Source organism: Physeter macrocephalus, chromosome 3 (assembly GCF_002837175.3).
Source record: "Physeter macrocephalus isolate SW-GA chromosome 3, ASM283717v5, whole genome shotgun sequence".
In the NCBI taxonomy this organism is placed as follows: domain Eukaryota; kingdom Metazoa; phylum Chordata; class Mammalia; order Artiodactyla; family Physeteridae; genus Physeter; species Physeter macrocephalus.
Window position 1 is genome coordinate 12,852,763 of NC_041216.1, and position 17,022 is coordinate 12,869,784.

General features: G+C 36.4%; 1 protein-coding gene across 25 annotated transcripts in view; it reads right to left on the reverse strand.

Moving 5' to 3' along the window:
* Positions 1 to 17,022, reverse strand: part of EPB41 (erythrocyte membrane protein band 4.1) — a 206,431-nt gene that overhangs the window by 46,263 nt on the left and 143,146 nt on the right. For 3 of the 25 annotated variants that reach the window (XM_055083316.1, XM_055083286.1, XM_028487178.1), the window contains 5 exons: positions 13,397 to 13,605; positions 9,797 to 9,853; positions 9,589 to 9,630; positions 8,536 to 8,598; positions 3,942 to 4,118 (listed from right to left, as the gene is read on the reverse strand). In XM_055083316.1, coding sequence (XP_054939291.1) covers positions 3,942 to 4,118; positions 8,536 to 8,598; positions 9,589 to 9,630; positions 9,797 to 9,853; positions 13,397 to 13,605 — 548 coding nt within the window. Of the gene's footprint in view, positions 1 to 662; positions 771 to 1,537; positions 1,727 to 2,111; positions 2,163 to 3,941; positions 4,119 to 8,535; positions 8,599 to 9,588; positions 9,631 to 9,796; positions 9,854 to 13,396; positions 13,606 to 17,022 lie in introns of those variants that run through there. The other 22 variants (XM_028487187.1, XM_055083280.1, XM_028487189.1 and 19 more) reach the window with 18 other exon arrangements.

Consider the following 17,022-nt stretch of genomic DNA (forward strand, 5'->3'; position numbering starts at 1 on the left):
AGTGGTTATAGATTCACAGATTAAAATGTATCATTTTAAGGCTTTTGAAAGGTTAGCAACTTGAATTTTTTTCTTAAACTACAGAACCCATGCCCCACAAATAACTATCGAAGATTAGGAAAATATTCCAACAAATGTTTCTACAGGATATCCTGCTTTCTGTGAAACACTGGAGAGGAGTACACAGCAACAGTGAACAATAAGAACATGCAGGATAAGAGTTAAAGCTTTTGGGGAAAGTACCAACCTGCCATATGCTTAAATCAGATTTGCCTAAACTTGTTAAACTTTGGTGAGGAAAACTGGCTTGAGCAATGCATTGCTACTCCTTTGTACCCCATGATATATATTCTACAAAGAGTAACATTTTATTGACAGAAAAATGATCACAGGCTCTCCACTAGGACAGTGAACTATCAAGATCAGAGGGCATCACACAGGAGATAACACAGTAGAAGCGAACAACAAAGTTCAATGGTTTTAGTCTTGACATTTCAGATGAGCACCCTGTTTTCCGATCACAGAAAGACCAACCACCAGACAGCCAATGCAAGAACCACGAGAAAAGACATCACAAAAGGAATACGAGGAGATGAAAAAGTACTAGAGTAGAGGTGGCACTTTTTGAGAAACTTGTGATCCTCAGGGATTGGAATAGAAACCTTGGGAAGAATTTCTTCATTTTCTTGCTGGGGCAAGGCGCTTTCAGTAGATCTCTCTTGCCTTTTAATTTTCTCTTCATCCTGCACTAACAGAGCACGTTCCTGTGTCTGCTTTCACGGTAGAAGATCAAGAAAGACAGAGAAAGATGAACAAAATGACAGATGGAAAATGCTCAAAAATGATACTTGGGGATGTGCAAAGGATTTGGGAAGATCTTTTGGACACTGTATTTTACTTTACTTTCGCAATTATACTGGCAAAGTTTCTATAACACAGTAGGGTAATCAATAGGTAACTGAATGAATGAATGAAGAGTAGAAGTCCTCAAAGTTCAAGGAATCACTGGACTTCCTTAGTTATAGTATTTATTCCTCCTTTGAGGATATTCACACAAATTTTCGGTCATTTTTCATTGCTTTGGTGCTGCCAATTTTTCTTAGATCAACTGGGCAAAGCCAATAATGAAGCATTCTTCTTGCCATCAGAAAAGTTACTTTTATTACAAATAGAATGGCAGAATATAAAATGTTATCCTCATATCTCTTCATATGGACTTAGAAAACTGCAACAGTTCATTCAGTATGGCAATTAGCTTTTGCTCAAGGGAATAAAAATCCTAATCCTATACATTTCTAAGACTGCAAAAGAAAAACGAAAGTATAAAAGTTTATATGAGCCTCCAAGGTCTACCAGAAAAAAAACCCCAAAAACCATAAACCAAACTCCCACAAATCTCAACAATTACAAACTCCCTCCCCCCTTCAGAATCATGATTTAAAATAATAATAACGACCATCATGAAGATTTATACAACACATTAAGCAAATGGTTTTGATACTTTTAAGGAAAATTATTTTTTTCCAATTGTCCAATCGAGAAATTTTTCTCCCCTGGCAATTTCTGTACTCTACCATCCAGTCAAGACAGACGTTTTCTATGAAAGGAAAAACTTGGCTCTAAGTTCTCTTAGTTGAGCCAGCCTTCTCTGATCTGTTTGGAAGTTCAGCACTGGTTCTTTGCACACCCCTAAGTGATACGTATCAGGGAGAAAGTAGCTGGGGGACTGGTCAGCAAAAAAAGGAAAAAAGGAAAAGAAAGGATGCAAAATTATAATGATTTTTAAAAGAAAATAAGGGGGAGAAGAAAGACAACATAAAAAGAATAGGGTACAATTAAATTCGTTTTTCTCTCCGAATACATATTTATATCTTCATGCAGCTTTTCAACCAGCCATGCGCCGAGATAAGCAAATTGAAAGCTGCAAAATGCAGCAGCAAAAATATTATGTGTTAGGTCAAAAGGCGGTGAGTGTGAATTTACTAGTATAGCCAAAAGAAAAAAAAAAAATCACTGAGCAGCTGCTGTTCAGTTCTGGGGGAATTATCTGTTTAGTGCCATGACAAGAGCAAATTCTAATTGAGAAGCACAAGTCATAACAGCAGCATTACCTCTGGCCCACCAACCTTTCTTTCCGAGGGAAGGACAGAGGTTTTCTTCACCTGGTCATACACAAATTATATAAAATTCAGTTGCCTTGCAATGCAACAACAATGCTGTCAAAGGTGGAAGAGGTATCCCCAGAGAACAAAAATATTGTCCTAATTATTAAAGAAAAAGTAAGATACGCCAGGAAGTAGAATTATCCTATATAAAAGGTTATCACAATATAAATCTTACTTATTGCATTATTCATTTAGAGGGGTAATATCATAACCCTAGAGCTAAAGTACTCCCTATTGATCTAATTTAATTTATAAAAGTCATTTCTTTAAAGTCCACAGACTGAAACAGCCATTCCCAAAACTAGCCCTGAGATGGTTTCTGAAGGGTTTCTATTAAGACACAAGGTATTTTCTGGAAATGGAGACTGGTTCACATTTATCAAACCTCATCCAAGAGGGTACTAAGTTACTTCTCCAAAGTAGGTGAGCATCTTTTATTACTTGCACAGAATCAAAAAGAAAACTTCCAGAAAATATGCAGTTATGGTTTGTAGATAGGGTTAGCCAGGCGAGGTAGCAACAAGTGCTGTATCAGGGAGCCATAGACTTATAGAAAGCAGTCACTGTCTCAGTTCAGGGTATATGCTCCAGATTTGGGATACAGAACTAATGTCCACTTAGACAGAGAGTGGAGGCTGAGAGGACAGTGAATAAGAACAACTGCATCCTATCAACCCTGGTAACTCTCTCTCCCTGCCCATCATTCAGGAATTCTCCAGCCTTCTTGGTGAAGCTGGTTCAACTCTATTTGGAGAATCGTTAGCCAATTTTAATCACATTTTGAAAAATATAAAATGTATCCTTTGTGAACCAACTTTTATTATCTTCTCCAGTTCCAGAAACTAAACAGTAAGTTGGATAGTTTACCATGAGCTCTGAATATAAAAACAAATTTTTAAAAAATTATTAAAACATCACTTTACCTTTCTTAACTAGAATTGCTATTGTTTTGGGTGGAAACAAGCATATAATTTTAAAATCATTACACTTACTCATTGAGTCATTGTGACTATTTATATACATACTTAACCTGTATAGGGTAAAGGTTAAGTAAAGAATTTTTGAATATGTGCTCAAGGTAACTTTTAAGATATTCTCATTACACAGATTCAGGTGTAGGATCTCTAAAATGGGTAATGACAACAATTACAGAAAAAGAACAGCCTCTAAAATGTATCTCTTCCTCTAATTGTGACTGTCTTATAAAACAGTGTATTAAAAGCTTGATGTTACTCATAAAGATAAAATAAATCATCAATAGTTCTTCTAAAACTGAAATACAATCATTAACACTTGGTATTCTGCATTCTCTGGCTGAGGTCTCCTTGGTTTATTATATAATTGTGGTCAACCATTCCAGACATTTCTAAGTTGTACAAATGTTCAAACAAAGTTTATAAAAAATGCCTATCCCTTTCCAAATTTTGACCTTACTAAATTTAGTAAACTCTCTGGCCCTTGAAGTCACAGTTTGAACATAAAGTTCCACTGGCTTATGGTCAATTTGTAAACATACACTAGGCAGAAGCATGCAGCTGCAGAGACAGTTCTCAGGGCCCAGTCATCGACTGGTAGCTCCAAATGGCCCCCATAATTGGACTGAGTAGTCCATATGACTTAAAACAAGTGTTTGATTATGAATGCTTTCAAGCTGGAATGAATTGGTAAGACACCAAAGTTAAATTTCAGCTTTAAACTTTCAGATACAGATTATCAATATACAAAAGCATTTATCTCACTCATTCTCACAATTGGTCACATGGACAAAGTACTCACTCCTTCTCCTGTAGGGATTTGCCCATTGATGTTAAGTGTTCGAAAGGGAGAGTGAGTGGATAAGCGTTTATCCCATTCACTAGGCTGTGGTTCTGGTACAGATTCCATGAAGTTCTTTTTCAGCTCACTGATGCTGGCATGATGTTTTTTGATCTCTTCTTGACTTTTGTCTAAATCCTATAGTTGAAAAGACAAAGATGCAAAACAATAAATATTCAGGGAAAAAAACAACACCAAGGGGAGCCCATCACAGACTATGGGCACTGGTAGAAAATACACCACATCCAGGATAGATGTTATTAATCCATAAATTACATTCAAATTGTAAATATACAATATGGTATATTTGCTTTTTTTTCTTTTTTTAACACAGTGCTTTTCTTGGAAGCAGTGAAGCATCGTAACCCTATAGCTCTTAGCAGTTATATAACCTATAAAGAGCTCACTCCTTAATTTTACAACTCTTCTTCCCATTACAACACAGCACTAGATCTCCAACTCCTCATCCCAAGCAGGTAATCCCACAACTCAATTAGCCTCAGCTTGATAGGAACTGATTTAGGCTCAGCTCAGGCAGGATGGAGATAGCAATAGAGAAGGAGAAACTGTTAAACGAAGGACATGGTGAAAGATTCAACTCCCACCACGGGTTGCCTTGCCTTGGTGAGTTGCAACTGTACAGTATCCCTCTATTTCTACCTGGAGATAGTTTTGCTTTCTTATCACTAGGTGACTGTTGCTGGGTTTTGGTAAACAGGAATAGCCCTTTCTCGATACAAAAATTTATTACTGAAATTCCTGGCTCAAGGCTCCAGAGCAAGTGGTTACTATCTCTGAATAATTACTCAGGGGTATATGGATTTTTTTTTTCTTTGTCAATACTATCCACACACACTAAAAGCCTTATGTTTTGCAGCTTCTGACAGCTTCACTTCATCCCTCAGTACCATTCAAACTAGGGACCATCTTCCAGTAACCGTCAATGGATGGGGAGTGATTTAATAAGAACTTGTCAAATACCTTATATGTCTCCCTGACGACTTAAAATAACTAAAATGTTCCAGCAGATGTGACTACTGGACAACTAGGGGGAAGCTCTCACAGGCGATATTCCAGGGAGAAATGATCAAAACTAGGCTAACAAAGCTGTAAATAATATGAGGAATAACATTCAAGTTTATGTAACAGGAGGCATAAACCAACTTTCAAGAGACTTGGCCAGAAATAATCTGGGAAATACAACGTGAAGATAAAAACTCAAATGTTCTTGGTCCAACATAATTCTTCAAAATAACCTCAAAAGATCTATGCTTGAAATCAAAACATGTGGGAGCCTGTCACTTGATGACTGCTAAAAATTCTGTGTTTATTATATATCAAGGCAGCTCTGTATCCAAGAAAAGCATAATACTAAATATATCTCCTAATATGCTCTGTGAATTTGGGGATTAGTCTTTTTTTTTTTTTTTTGGCTCCGTGGGAAACAGCCTCATTTGGTGTTGAGGGTGGGGGGTGGGGAATTCATTTAAATAAAAATTTGTTTTAAAAGTTTTTCCTGGGGCAATATAGGCTGCAATTAAGTAAATTCTTTTCAAAAGCAATGTCAAAGAGAATACAGTATAGGAAAAAGAATCAGTGAGGCATATGACACAATTTTGATTCTGGAGATAGTCATTCAGAAAATTCATTTAATAGTCTATTCTTTTTATTTTTGCAAGACTGAATGATGTTTATGTGCTTTGAGATCAGTCAAAGAGAAAACTAACCCAAAAAGGGCAATCCTGTAGCTCCCCCATAAGAGTACCTCTTGCCTGCTGGGATGAAATGTGAGTATAGCTCAAGAATATGGGCTTCACCATGGGGAAACAACAGTTTGCACTTTTGTTCTAGCTGAAAGCAAGAAAAGCATGTTTACTAGCTAAAGAAAAGCAGGAACAAGGTCAAAGACTCAGTAGTAGGCTGAACAACTGAGACCCATCAGGCATGGAAGGCTCTGTGACCTAGCTCCTGACAAAATCAAATCTGCTTGGGCCAAGAACTAAACGTATTTGGGAGGGATAAAGGTGAGAATGGAGAAAAAAAAAATGATCAAGAGAGGCTATGATAAAACCATAACTCTCTGGGTTATTAGCCTCTTACTATAAAAGAGTGGTGATTTGTTACTTGTCCTGCCTAGCTTTTGATTGGCTTGGAACCTGAGAAAATAAATGTTTCAATAAAATCAGCAGCTTCTGAGGGAGCTTTCTCCATCTTTCTTAGCTGGCTCTGTTGGAAACCTGTGGGGGCACAGAGTTAAATTAAGATCTCAAAGGGACATGTTCCAAATAGAATTTGTCACAGAAACTTGCTACAGGTTCTCATTGGGAGATGGAGGAGGAAATGGTAGATCTAAAAATGAACTCGACCTTATTTGTGCCAGAACAAAGCATTAGTGGGGGTGGGGCAGGAGTAGGGGGAGGAGGGAATGCTTTAAAAAAAATCTACTAGAGTGACAGATAACTTGAGAGAACTTCCGTAAGGAGGGGAAATAAACTTTTACAATACTAGAGAATGATGGTTAGGCAAACTACTTTGGCTGTTTTCAGATTAGACACCTTCTGATGCCTATCATCCTATACTTTTAGCAGCAATCAAACCAAACACTTAATTAAATAGAAAATATTCTCAAAAGATAGTTAGTAGTTTTAATTTTCAAACACACACTTATTTAGAAAACCCCTCTCATGGCTGTCAATGAAATACTGGGAAAAACGTATCACACACAAGGACTTTGTGAGTCTCAGAAGCCATAACACACCTCATTGAACAAAGGACAAATATATGATTGGTACTGCAGGTTCCAGATAAGAGGCAGAATTACAGATGGACAAGTCAAGAAATAGGCATGTTTGGAATTGGGAGATGTTACATTGCTGAGTATAGGAGATCAACTGATATCTGTTATTCTCCCTAATCTCAGAAGCGGAACCATTCAGGTCTAGTTTCAGCTATGCGCTAAAGCAAAGAGATCTAGTTACCAAGTTTGAAACATCCTAGGGTCCAGCCTAAGAAAACTTCATGTTACTTGAGGTAAACATATATAAAACACTTGGTATTGTGCCTACCACACAGTATATGATTAATGAAAACTGGCCATAATTTTTATTTTTATCAAAGTATCTTATACGTAGCAGGCACTCAAAATATATGTATTGACAAAGAATAGATGACATTAAGTAATTACTGGATGCTATTAGAATTTTATCTAAAAAAGTTTCTTCAAACATCCACTTTAATAATATTTACCGTTACATATGTTCATCTTTCAGGTCTCAGCTTAAGTGTTACCTCTTCATAGACAACTTCCCTGTCCATCTTATTTAGAGCAGGTCCTTTTTATTAGCACAGCATACTATTTCCCCTTCATAGCTTTTATAATAACTTGTTATCATTTTATCAGTATTTGTTTACTTATTTATTGTTTCTCTCTTCCATTTGTCCCTACATTGGATGCTTCCTGAAGGCAAGAACGATTTATCATCTTCCTATATAGTTACATTTCCTTTATACTTGAGTTAAATCCCTGAAGTCAGAATTTATACCCATTTCTTTTGGTTCTGTCTTGAGTGGAGTTGTAAGATAATTTGGTCATTAGCTTCCAGGTAAGAGTTTCTGATGTGTAAACATGGCCTGTTTCTGCAGAGAATAACTCCAATTTCCTTAATTTTTCCTCACAGAGTTCCTCTAATCTTCTAGTTAGTATTATATTTCCTTATCCCGTGTGGAGCCTGAAACTAGATAAAGTATACTAATATAGGCTTGGTGAAAATCTGACCGATATTGAATACAATGGGAAAATGACCTTACAATTCTTATAGCACATAGTATGTTGCTATTTCTGAATTGGGGAAAAAAAAGTGTAGTTTAATAGAGTTAGATGGACCCTAACACAAATCCTAGCTTTACTGATTTACCAGCTCTATAACCACAAGGAAATTACTTAATTTCTCTTAGCCTCAATTTTCTCTTTAAAATAAAAATCCCATACCCATAGGCTTGTTTTATAATTAAACTATCTAATATCATACTAACTACTCATTAAATGCTAGCCTCCCTTCTTTCCTTCCTGTATCTTACTTTTTATTCCCCTGACTATTCTTCTGTCACTTTTTTGTATCCTCAAAAATTTAAGTCCATTTTGAATTGTGATCATTTCTCCTATTTTTCCAAATTCTCCTGATTCAGAAGATGAAGAAACTGTATAAATTTGATGCTTGAAACATAGAGGAGTTTATACTCTTGGACAATTCAAGGAACTTTTAAACAGTGATGTAGTTCTTTCTAAAAGTGGGTAAAACAATGGAACCATGGGATGCTGAGGTAGTCCCAATCATATATTTTTTAGATAAGTATGAGAGATGGAAACTAAAGAGTCAGAAGTAGAGATGGTTGCATATCTTCATGTTTACCAACATGCAAAAGCATTTTAAACCTAAAATTCTCTCATGCAATGGCATGCAAAACCAAACGCAGCATAGAAAGAAGAAAGGGGATCAGCAAAGAATGCAGAAGGTTACAGGCAACCAACTGAAATAAGCTTCAAGTTCATACAAACCTCCAACATTAAATTGCTATGTCTGATATAAATGTTTTCACCATCTAGTCTCTCTCTCTTTTTCTGTGAAAATGAAAGAGGGAAAAACAGAAAAGCATAAAAAATTAAAATGTTGTTCTTGCGCGAAAAAACTGCAAATTGGCAAACCAAAAAAATATTTAAAATTAAATGTCCATAGCGCAGCATATGCCAACATGAAATGGTCACAGAACCACAAGGACACACAGAGGACATGATTACCACTAGAAAATGGATGACATTGTTCATGAATGATGGAAGAATGCGACGATGTTATTTAAATAGACAGTGCTCCTGGCTTCATTGGCTTCTTACATAACAAGCTGCTTTACGTTCCTCTTTGAGCTGTTTGAGGCTTTTCTTAAAATGCATGACTTTAAGAAGCCTTGACTCTCCGTGTTCCATGGAGTAGGGAGATGCTTTAAAACATTATTTAGCGTTTTGGACATTATTTCAAACTTAGTAATACTGCAGGTACGTACAGCTGTAATATCTTCCATGAGAAAGATCTAAGGGCATTTTATACATGGTCAATCAATATTCTATTCAGTAAGAATTGATTCATCCTACTCTATGGTTGGGAAGAATGAGACACAGAACAGCCAAACCCATAATTATTAGCAATACTGGGAGTTGCTGCTGTGATGGTTTCCATAATAAATATGCATAAAATATTGTCAATGATTCCAAGCATATGGTACCACTGTGAAATATTTCTTATAAAGTTTAAATATAAAGGATAGATTTGGCCTTCACTAATTATTTCATTGTGTTTAAAAAGATATTTTCCTACTGGAAAGTTTATTTTAATGAAATTTTTCAATATATAGTATAGGATTATAATTTCTTTGGTATACATATGTGTGTATGTATATGCATATATATACATAACGTGTATATGTATACCTGCTATTTGAAAGTAATTTCGGATTAAGAGAAATCAATGAAAAGAATGGATCACTGTCTTTTTAATGCACTTTGAAAGTCAGCATGGGTGATGGTAAAGTGATTTTGTGAAAGTGAAAAATGGCTAACCTTCCTCATTCTTATCAGATCTTCAGTATTTTCTGCAAGCTTCTGTTTTGCCATTATTAAAAAAAGAAAGAAAAATGATAAAACATTGGCTCATTGAAGTTTTTTTGAACCTTCAACTTATAATTTTTTTTTAAAGGAGCAGGGAGTGGGAGGGAAGAAAAAATCGGGGAGGGAAGGGAAAAGGAATAAGTGGCCTATTGGCACAAACCTGTGTTTGGTCACCATTTGAGGTGGGTACTGTGACCTCGATGTGGGTTTTTTCCACCTACATTTAAGAAATAAAGTGGTAAAAACATTTCAGGTTAGTAGGTTTCTATGAATAGCGTCATTTCCAAATCAGCTGCATCTTTAGGCTGCTTGTGAAATAAGCTGATATGTAATCATCATGATGCAGTCTTACAGGGGGTATTACAGGGAAGGACACTGCTCTCAAGAGCAATCTGTTAGTTCACCATCACATTCTCAAAGCTGAAGAGGTAATATGGACAACCAAATGATCAAAAAAGAAAATTAAGGTAATTATTCTATTGATGAAGAGAACATATTTATACTTATTTATTTAAAAGTACTTATTAAAAATAATAATTTAGACTTTAAAAAGTCATATGTTTTTGTTTTGCTTTTTTTTGTTTGTTTTGTTTTTTGTTTTGTGTGTGTGGTACGCGGGCCTCTCACTGTTGTGGCCTCTCCCGTTGCGGAGCACAGGCTCCGGAAGCACAGGCTCAGCGGCCATGGCTCACGGGCCCAGCCGCTCCGCGGCATGTGGGATCTTCCCGGACCAGGGAACGAACCCGTGTCCCCTGCATCGGCAGGCGGACTTGCAACCACTGCACCAACCAGGGAAGCCCTGTTTTGCTTTTTAAAAATGATATAGCAGTATCTTAAATAACATAAAAACAAATTTACAAATGAAGATACCAATGTATGACATACATGACAGAAACAAAAAGAAAATCTTTACAGTTTAAAGCACACATAAAATAAACCACATATGACACCAAGCAGGTAAATACAAAAAATTTTGTTAGTTGATCAATATATTTAAGGAGGCAAGTTTAACCCTTGAGTTTATTAGACAACAACACATCAAAATAAACTCAATCCAAATTGTTACTGATGCATGCAATTACTTCCAAGGCTGATTTATAAATAAGCACACACAGGGCTCAGCTGCAACATTCAACACACTGTAATCTCCTCTCCAGGGAGTTGGAGCCCATGTGATCGGTGAATGGAAAAGATTCATCCTTAAGAACAGGAAGAGAATAACTAAGGCCTCCTGCCTGGCTTTGAAATACCTTTAGCAGCAGTCATTTTATATACCCAAAATGGAGTAACCATAAATTTAAAAGCCAAGAGTGAGCAATGCCTAAAGCACTAGATATATCAAAATGAGAAAAATGTTTTTATTAAGGGTCAAATCAATCACCCTGTATCATTACGTTCTTTACAGAACCTCATTAATCTGTGGTTTTGATGTACTCTTTCTTTTTTTCTTTTTCTGGCCGCTGTGCAGCTTGCGGGATCCTAGGTCCCCAACCAGGGATCAAACCTGGGCCCTCAGCTGTGAAAGTACAGTCATAACCACTGGACCTCCAAGGAATTCCCTTGACACATTCTTTTTGATCACACTTGGCAGCATTACCTCAGAATATAATGTCATTGTGCTGTTTTCTCTAGGACTGAATGTAAAGAACATAAGATGATACCAACCTTTGTGACACTGTCAAATCATAAGCACATCTGGCTACAGTCCTTTTAACTACTGGGGTAATTAACAATTTGGGTTATTTCTACTCTAAATCCCAGTAGAAATAACTGGGATTACTGCTGTGTGGCCCTTAACAAGTTATTTCACCTGAGTTTTAAGTCTTTTATTGATAAAATGGAGATAATATCTTCATAGAGTTGTGAATGCTTAGCAAACGGAAGTTTTCAATTATTTTGTAAAGCTTAAATTACTTGCTTAAATGAATAATGACTTCTTGCTTTGGGTCCTTAGCAATCCAACAGCAAGAAATTGAGAGCCTCTACTTCAATCTAAGAATGGAGACCAAGGAGCAACAGTAGTTCTATTTATGCTCCTACAGAGAATATCAATGGAGATAAAGATGCACATGAGGAAAGGTACTAACTATCTCCACACCTGCAAAGTAGGTCTTGTCAAATGACTCAAGATGCCAAAAAGCTATCTCTATCTGGCACCAACTTAGTGTTAGGCAATGAGATTTCCACAATTACAAGGCTACTTTATTACTCCTACTGCTTTATATAGTAAATACGGCTTCAGGCAAATTCCATAATTATTTTCTAACTGCTACAAATAAAATCAACTCAGAGTCACCCCTAACTCCATCACTATTATTAGAGTAACAGAAGGTTATCAGAGGTGGCTTTCAGTCTGATTCAATACAAGTATCTCAAAATTTATTTATATAGAATTAACTGGCAAGAAGACCCCCAACTGGCACTTAAATGGTGAGCATATAACAGGAAGTGATCTCTCCACTCTGCTGAGGTCCCAAGAGCAAAGGGAACCTATTCTTTAAGATACTTATGTCTGTCAGATAGGCAAAAGAACAAATAAGTTAGCAGAAAGCCAAAGGCATCTTAGCCACCAAAAAGATTCCCTTGCCAATTCTAGTAATCTAACACTTTTCAGTTACTATCACAAATGGAAGGACAGTCAAAAGTGCCAGGTGAGCTACCCTAACATTAAAAACTGAAGTAGTCTAACATTAAAAAGGCACTGTTGATACTGAACCTGGTGGTCAATGTCATGCACATTTGGCTAGATACAAAAATGCAAACACCTACCATTCACTCTGGACTCAAGTTGGTCTCAAAGAACCATAAAAACTATATGTCATATTGAATAGTTTTGATTTTTTAAAAATACAGTCAAAATAGAGCCAGATTGGCCACTGCTCTATAGGTAAACTAGATATTGAACTGGCTCCAAAAGAACAAGATTAATCCATCTGCCAAGGGGAGAGCACTTACCAAGGTCTTATATGGTTTTAAATTTCTTAACAGACATATAAAAATGTAATTTTTCTTATAAAAACTGCTTCTATTAATTCCTGTTGTCAACAGTGAGACTCGTATTTACTTCAATAAATCTGAACTGACAGCTCAACTCCATCACTGCTTAAATGTATTTTAAAAAGCTTATCAACATATAAAAGATCAGTCCAGATACTGTTACTCCTGGGAAATCTACTAATTAAATTGGTGATTTTTCAACAAAGTTCCGTGACTGTGGGTACAATCAACTCAGAACTGTAAACAAGCCAGTAGCATAACCTCCCCTACATAATGGATCTTCCCCTTTTTGTAAAGTTTCTTAAGATTTGAACAACCATATAGATGTGCTTTACATAATATCTGGATATTCTTTGGGTATGTTACACATATATCCATTTTAGGAAATCAAATTATATTTTACTCATACTAGCAGAGCATACTCTTAAAAAGGAATGTGGAGATTCCTTCTGGATGAGTAAAAATTATTTTTAAAAACAGATGATCACAGTTCTGGTGTGTTTTACAGACTCATTTTTTAAGATTTAAGTTGGGTAAAGCTGTGGGTCACCAGAAAACTGGGATAGCTTACAGTACTTCATGACATAATTCTATGAAAATATTTTACAGGTTAGTGGGAGATACCTTCTTTCAGAAAGAGTGAGGAAGAAATAACTTTGTTAGGATTCGACAAAAAACAGTGCTTTGAGGATCTTCCTGGTCAAGGAGTCAACACCTCTGAACCAAAAAGTGAATTAGCTAGACATTTGGGCTTATGACATACCTTCCACACTTCTGTGAGCTCTGGCTCAGGTTGCTCAGGTGGGACTTCTTCCTTTTTGACTTCAACCTGCACTGTTTCCTTCGGTGCTTTAGAAACCACTGCTTTTTTAACAGGTGCACCTGGGACGCTGCCTTCTGCGGCCTGACTCTGAGCAATGGCCGGTGCAGAGGTGGGCCGAGGACTTCGGTCTGCTGAATCAATGGCTGCTGCTATGTGAAAAAGGCACAAGTGAAGGATAAATGAAGGCAAGAGGCACTGTACTACTTCACAGCCACCAGGTGAAATAACTGTGACTCCAGGACACATACGAGTGTTACAGTGTCCAGTGGGCTATCATACAGAAGGTAAAAAATAAATTATTAGTGCTCTGGCAGGTAACTGATGGCAATAGGGCAATAAGAAAGCTAAAAGTACCCTAACAGAAAAGTTAAAATGTCCTGACGATAATGTTCCATAAAGGGTAGGACAGGAGGCGGGAGGTGGGTGGACGTGGACAGCAAAATATATTAAAAAAAAAAAAAAAAGGAAAACTCATTTTATTAAAAAGTTGGCAAGATTGTTTAACCTTGTAACCTATTAGTTTCAAGAACCTGCAAGGTAGTCTATGAAGGAAAAAATGGGTTAATTAAGTCTGATTTCTTCTATGAAGGCTTTTTGAAATAAAGATCCATTTATTTATAGGTGATTTCAGGAACCTAAAAATATATTCTAGGAAAAAGGATTAAGTCTGATTTCTTCTGCTAAGCCTCCTTGGAATGATTACAAAATAGCTTGATAAAGGAATCTTCTTATAAGACATGTACACATTTTGATGCTTCTTTAAGCTTGTTTAAGGGCAAATCTTTGAACCAGACACTTTCCTTTTTAATTATTTGATTAAAAAATAAAATTCAATCCATTCAGCCAGTCTATGTCCTTTGGTTGGGGCATTTAATCCATTTGCAGAACACTCTCTGACATAAATTGCAACAAGATCTTTTTTGATCCACCTCCTAGAGTAATGAAAATAAAAACAAAAATAAACAAATGGGACGTAATGAAACTTAAAGGCTTTCGCACAGCAAAGGAAACTATAAAAAAAAGAAAAGACAACCCACAGAATGCGAGAAAATATTTGCAAATGAAGTGGCTGACAAGGGATTAATCTCTAAAATATATAAAAGTTCATGCAACTCAATATCAAAAAAACCCAAACAACCCAATCAAAAAATGGGTGGAAGATCTAAATAGGCATTTCTCCAAAGAAGAAAGGAGAATAGAAGGCCATACAGATGGCCAAGAGGCACATGAAAAGATGCTCAACATCACTTATTATTAGAGAAAGGCAAATCAAAACTACAATGAGGTATTATTACCTCACACTGGTCAGAATGGCCATCATCAAAAAAATCTACAAACAATAAATGCTGGAGAGGGTGTAGAGAAAAGGGCACCCTCCTACACTGTTGGTGGCAATGTAAATTGGTACAGCCACTACCATACAGAATAGTATGGAGGTTCCTTAAAAAACTAAAAATAGAGCTACCATATGATCCAACAATCCCACTCCTGGGCATATATCTGGAGAAAACCATAATTTGAAAAGACACATGCACCCCAATGTTCACTGCAGCACTATTTACAATAGCCAGGACATGGAGGCAACCTAAGTGTCCATTGACGGATGAACAGATAAAGAAGATGTGGTACATATACACAGTGGAATATTACCATAAAATATACCATAAAATATTACCATTAGCCATAAAAAAGAACAAAATAATGCCATTTGCAGCAACATCGATGGACCTAGAGACTGTCGTACTGAGTGAAGTAAGTCAGACAGAGAAAGACAAATATCATAGGATATCACTTATATGTGGAATCTAAAAAAATGGTACAAATGAACTTATTTACAAAACAGAAATCGAGTCACAAATGTAGAAAACAAATTTATGGTTACCAAGGAGGAAAGGGGCGGGGAGGGATAAATAGGGAGATTAGGATTGGCATATACACACTACTACATATAAAACAGATAACTAATAAGAACGTACTGTATAGCACAGGGAACTCTACTCAACACTCTATAATGACCTATATGGGAAAAGAATCTAAAAAAGAGTGGATATATGATTATGTATAATTGATTCACTTTGCTGCACAGCAGAAACTAACACAACATTGTAAATCAACTATACTCCAAAAATATTAATTAAAAAAATGAAATAAAATTCAAAACCTTTGGCCTTTAGTCCTTAAAAAAACCAAAACAACCCTTTGAGTTCTACCCTATCCTCTTCCAGAGTCTTATCAATTTGCATTATTGTTCCTATTCTCTAATATATTTAGGGCAGCAGTTCTAAACGAGGGGTGATTTTGACACCGCAGAGAACATTTGGCAATGTCTAGAGAACATTTGGCAATGTCTAGAGACATTTTTGATTGTCACAACTGAGGAGTGAAGTAGGAGCGGGTACTGGCTCTAGTGTGTACAGGACAAGGTTGCTAGGTTAAGAAACCCTGATTTAGGGCAAAGACTGTATATAGACTATACAGACTGTTTTAGAGGAAATATACAATATAAGCTTATGACAAAAGCTTTATCTTCTCACAGAGTTAAGAGTTGTTTTGCTTTGGATTACTGGGCATCTAAGTTTCAAATCACTCACTTAAAAACAATCACTCATACCCTTTGTATGATTTTTATCTTCATTCTTTCAGGAACTAAAAGAAAACATCCATATACTTCGTAGTAAGACCTCACTTACCTGGCAATGTCTAGGAATGTAGTGTGTTTCCACATGATTTAATATTTCTGATAACAGACCATTATCCTTCATGTGCTGAGACTTTTAAATTTTAATTATCTTACATGGAAACCTTTATAATTTTTATTACACACTTTCCTGCCTTTTTTTTTTTTAACATCTCTATTGGAGTATAATTGCTTTACAATGGTGTGTTAGTTTCTGCTTTATAACAAAGTGAATCAGTTATACATATACATACATCCCCATATCTCTTCCCTCTTGCGTCTCCCTCCCTCCCACCCTCCCTATCCCACTCCTCTAGGTAGTCACAAAACACTGAGCTGATCTACCTGTGCTATGCGGCTGCTTCCCACTAGCTATTTATTTGACATTTGGTAGTGTATATATGTCCATGCCACTCTCTCACTTTGTCCCAGCTTACCCTTCCCCCTCCCTCCCCGTATCCTCAAGTCCATTCTCTAGTAGGTCTGCGTCTTTATTCCCGTCTTGCCCCAAGGTTCTTTTTTTTTTTTTTTTTTTTTTTTAGATTCCATATATATGTGTTAGCATAAGGTATTTGTTTTTCTCTTTCTGACTGACTTCACTCTGTATGACTCTAGGTCCATCCACCTCATTACAAATAACTTAATTTCATTTCTTTTTACGGCTGAGGAATATTCCATTGTCTATACGTGCCACATCTTCTTTATCCATTCATCTGTCGATGGACACTTAGGTTGCTTCCATGTCCTGGCTATTGTAAATAGAGCTGCAATGAACATTGTGGTACATGACTCTTTTTGAATTATGGTTTTCTCAGGGTATATGTCCAGTAGGGGGATTGCTGCGTAATATGGTCATAGTTTTTAAGGAACCTCCATACTGTTCTCCATA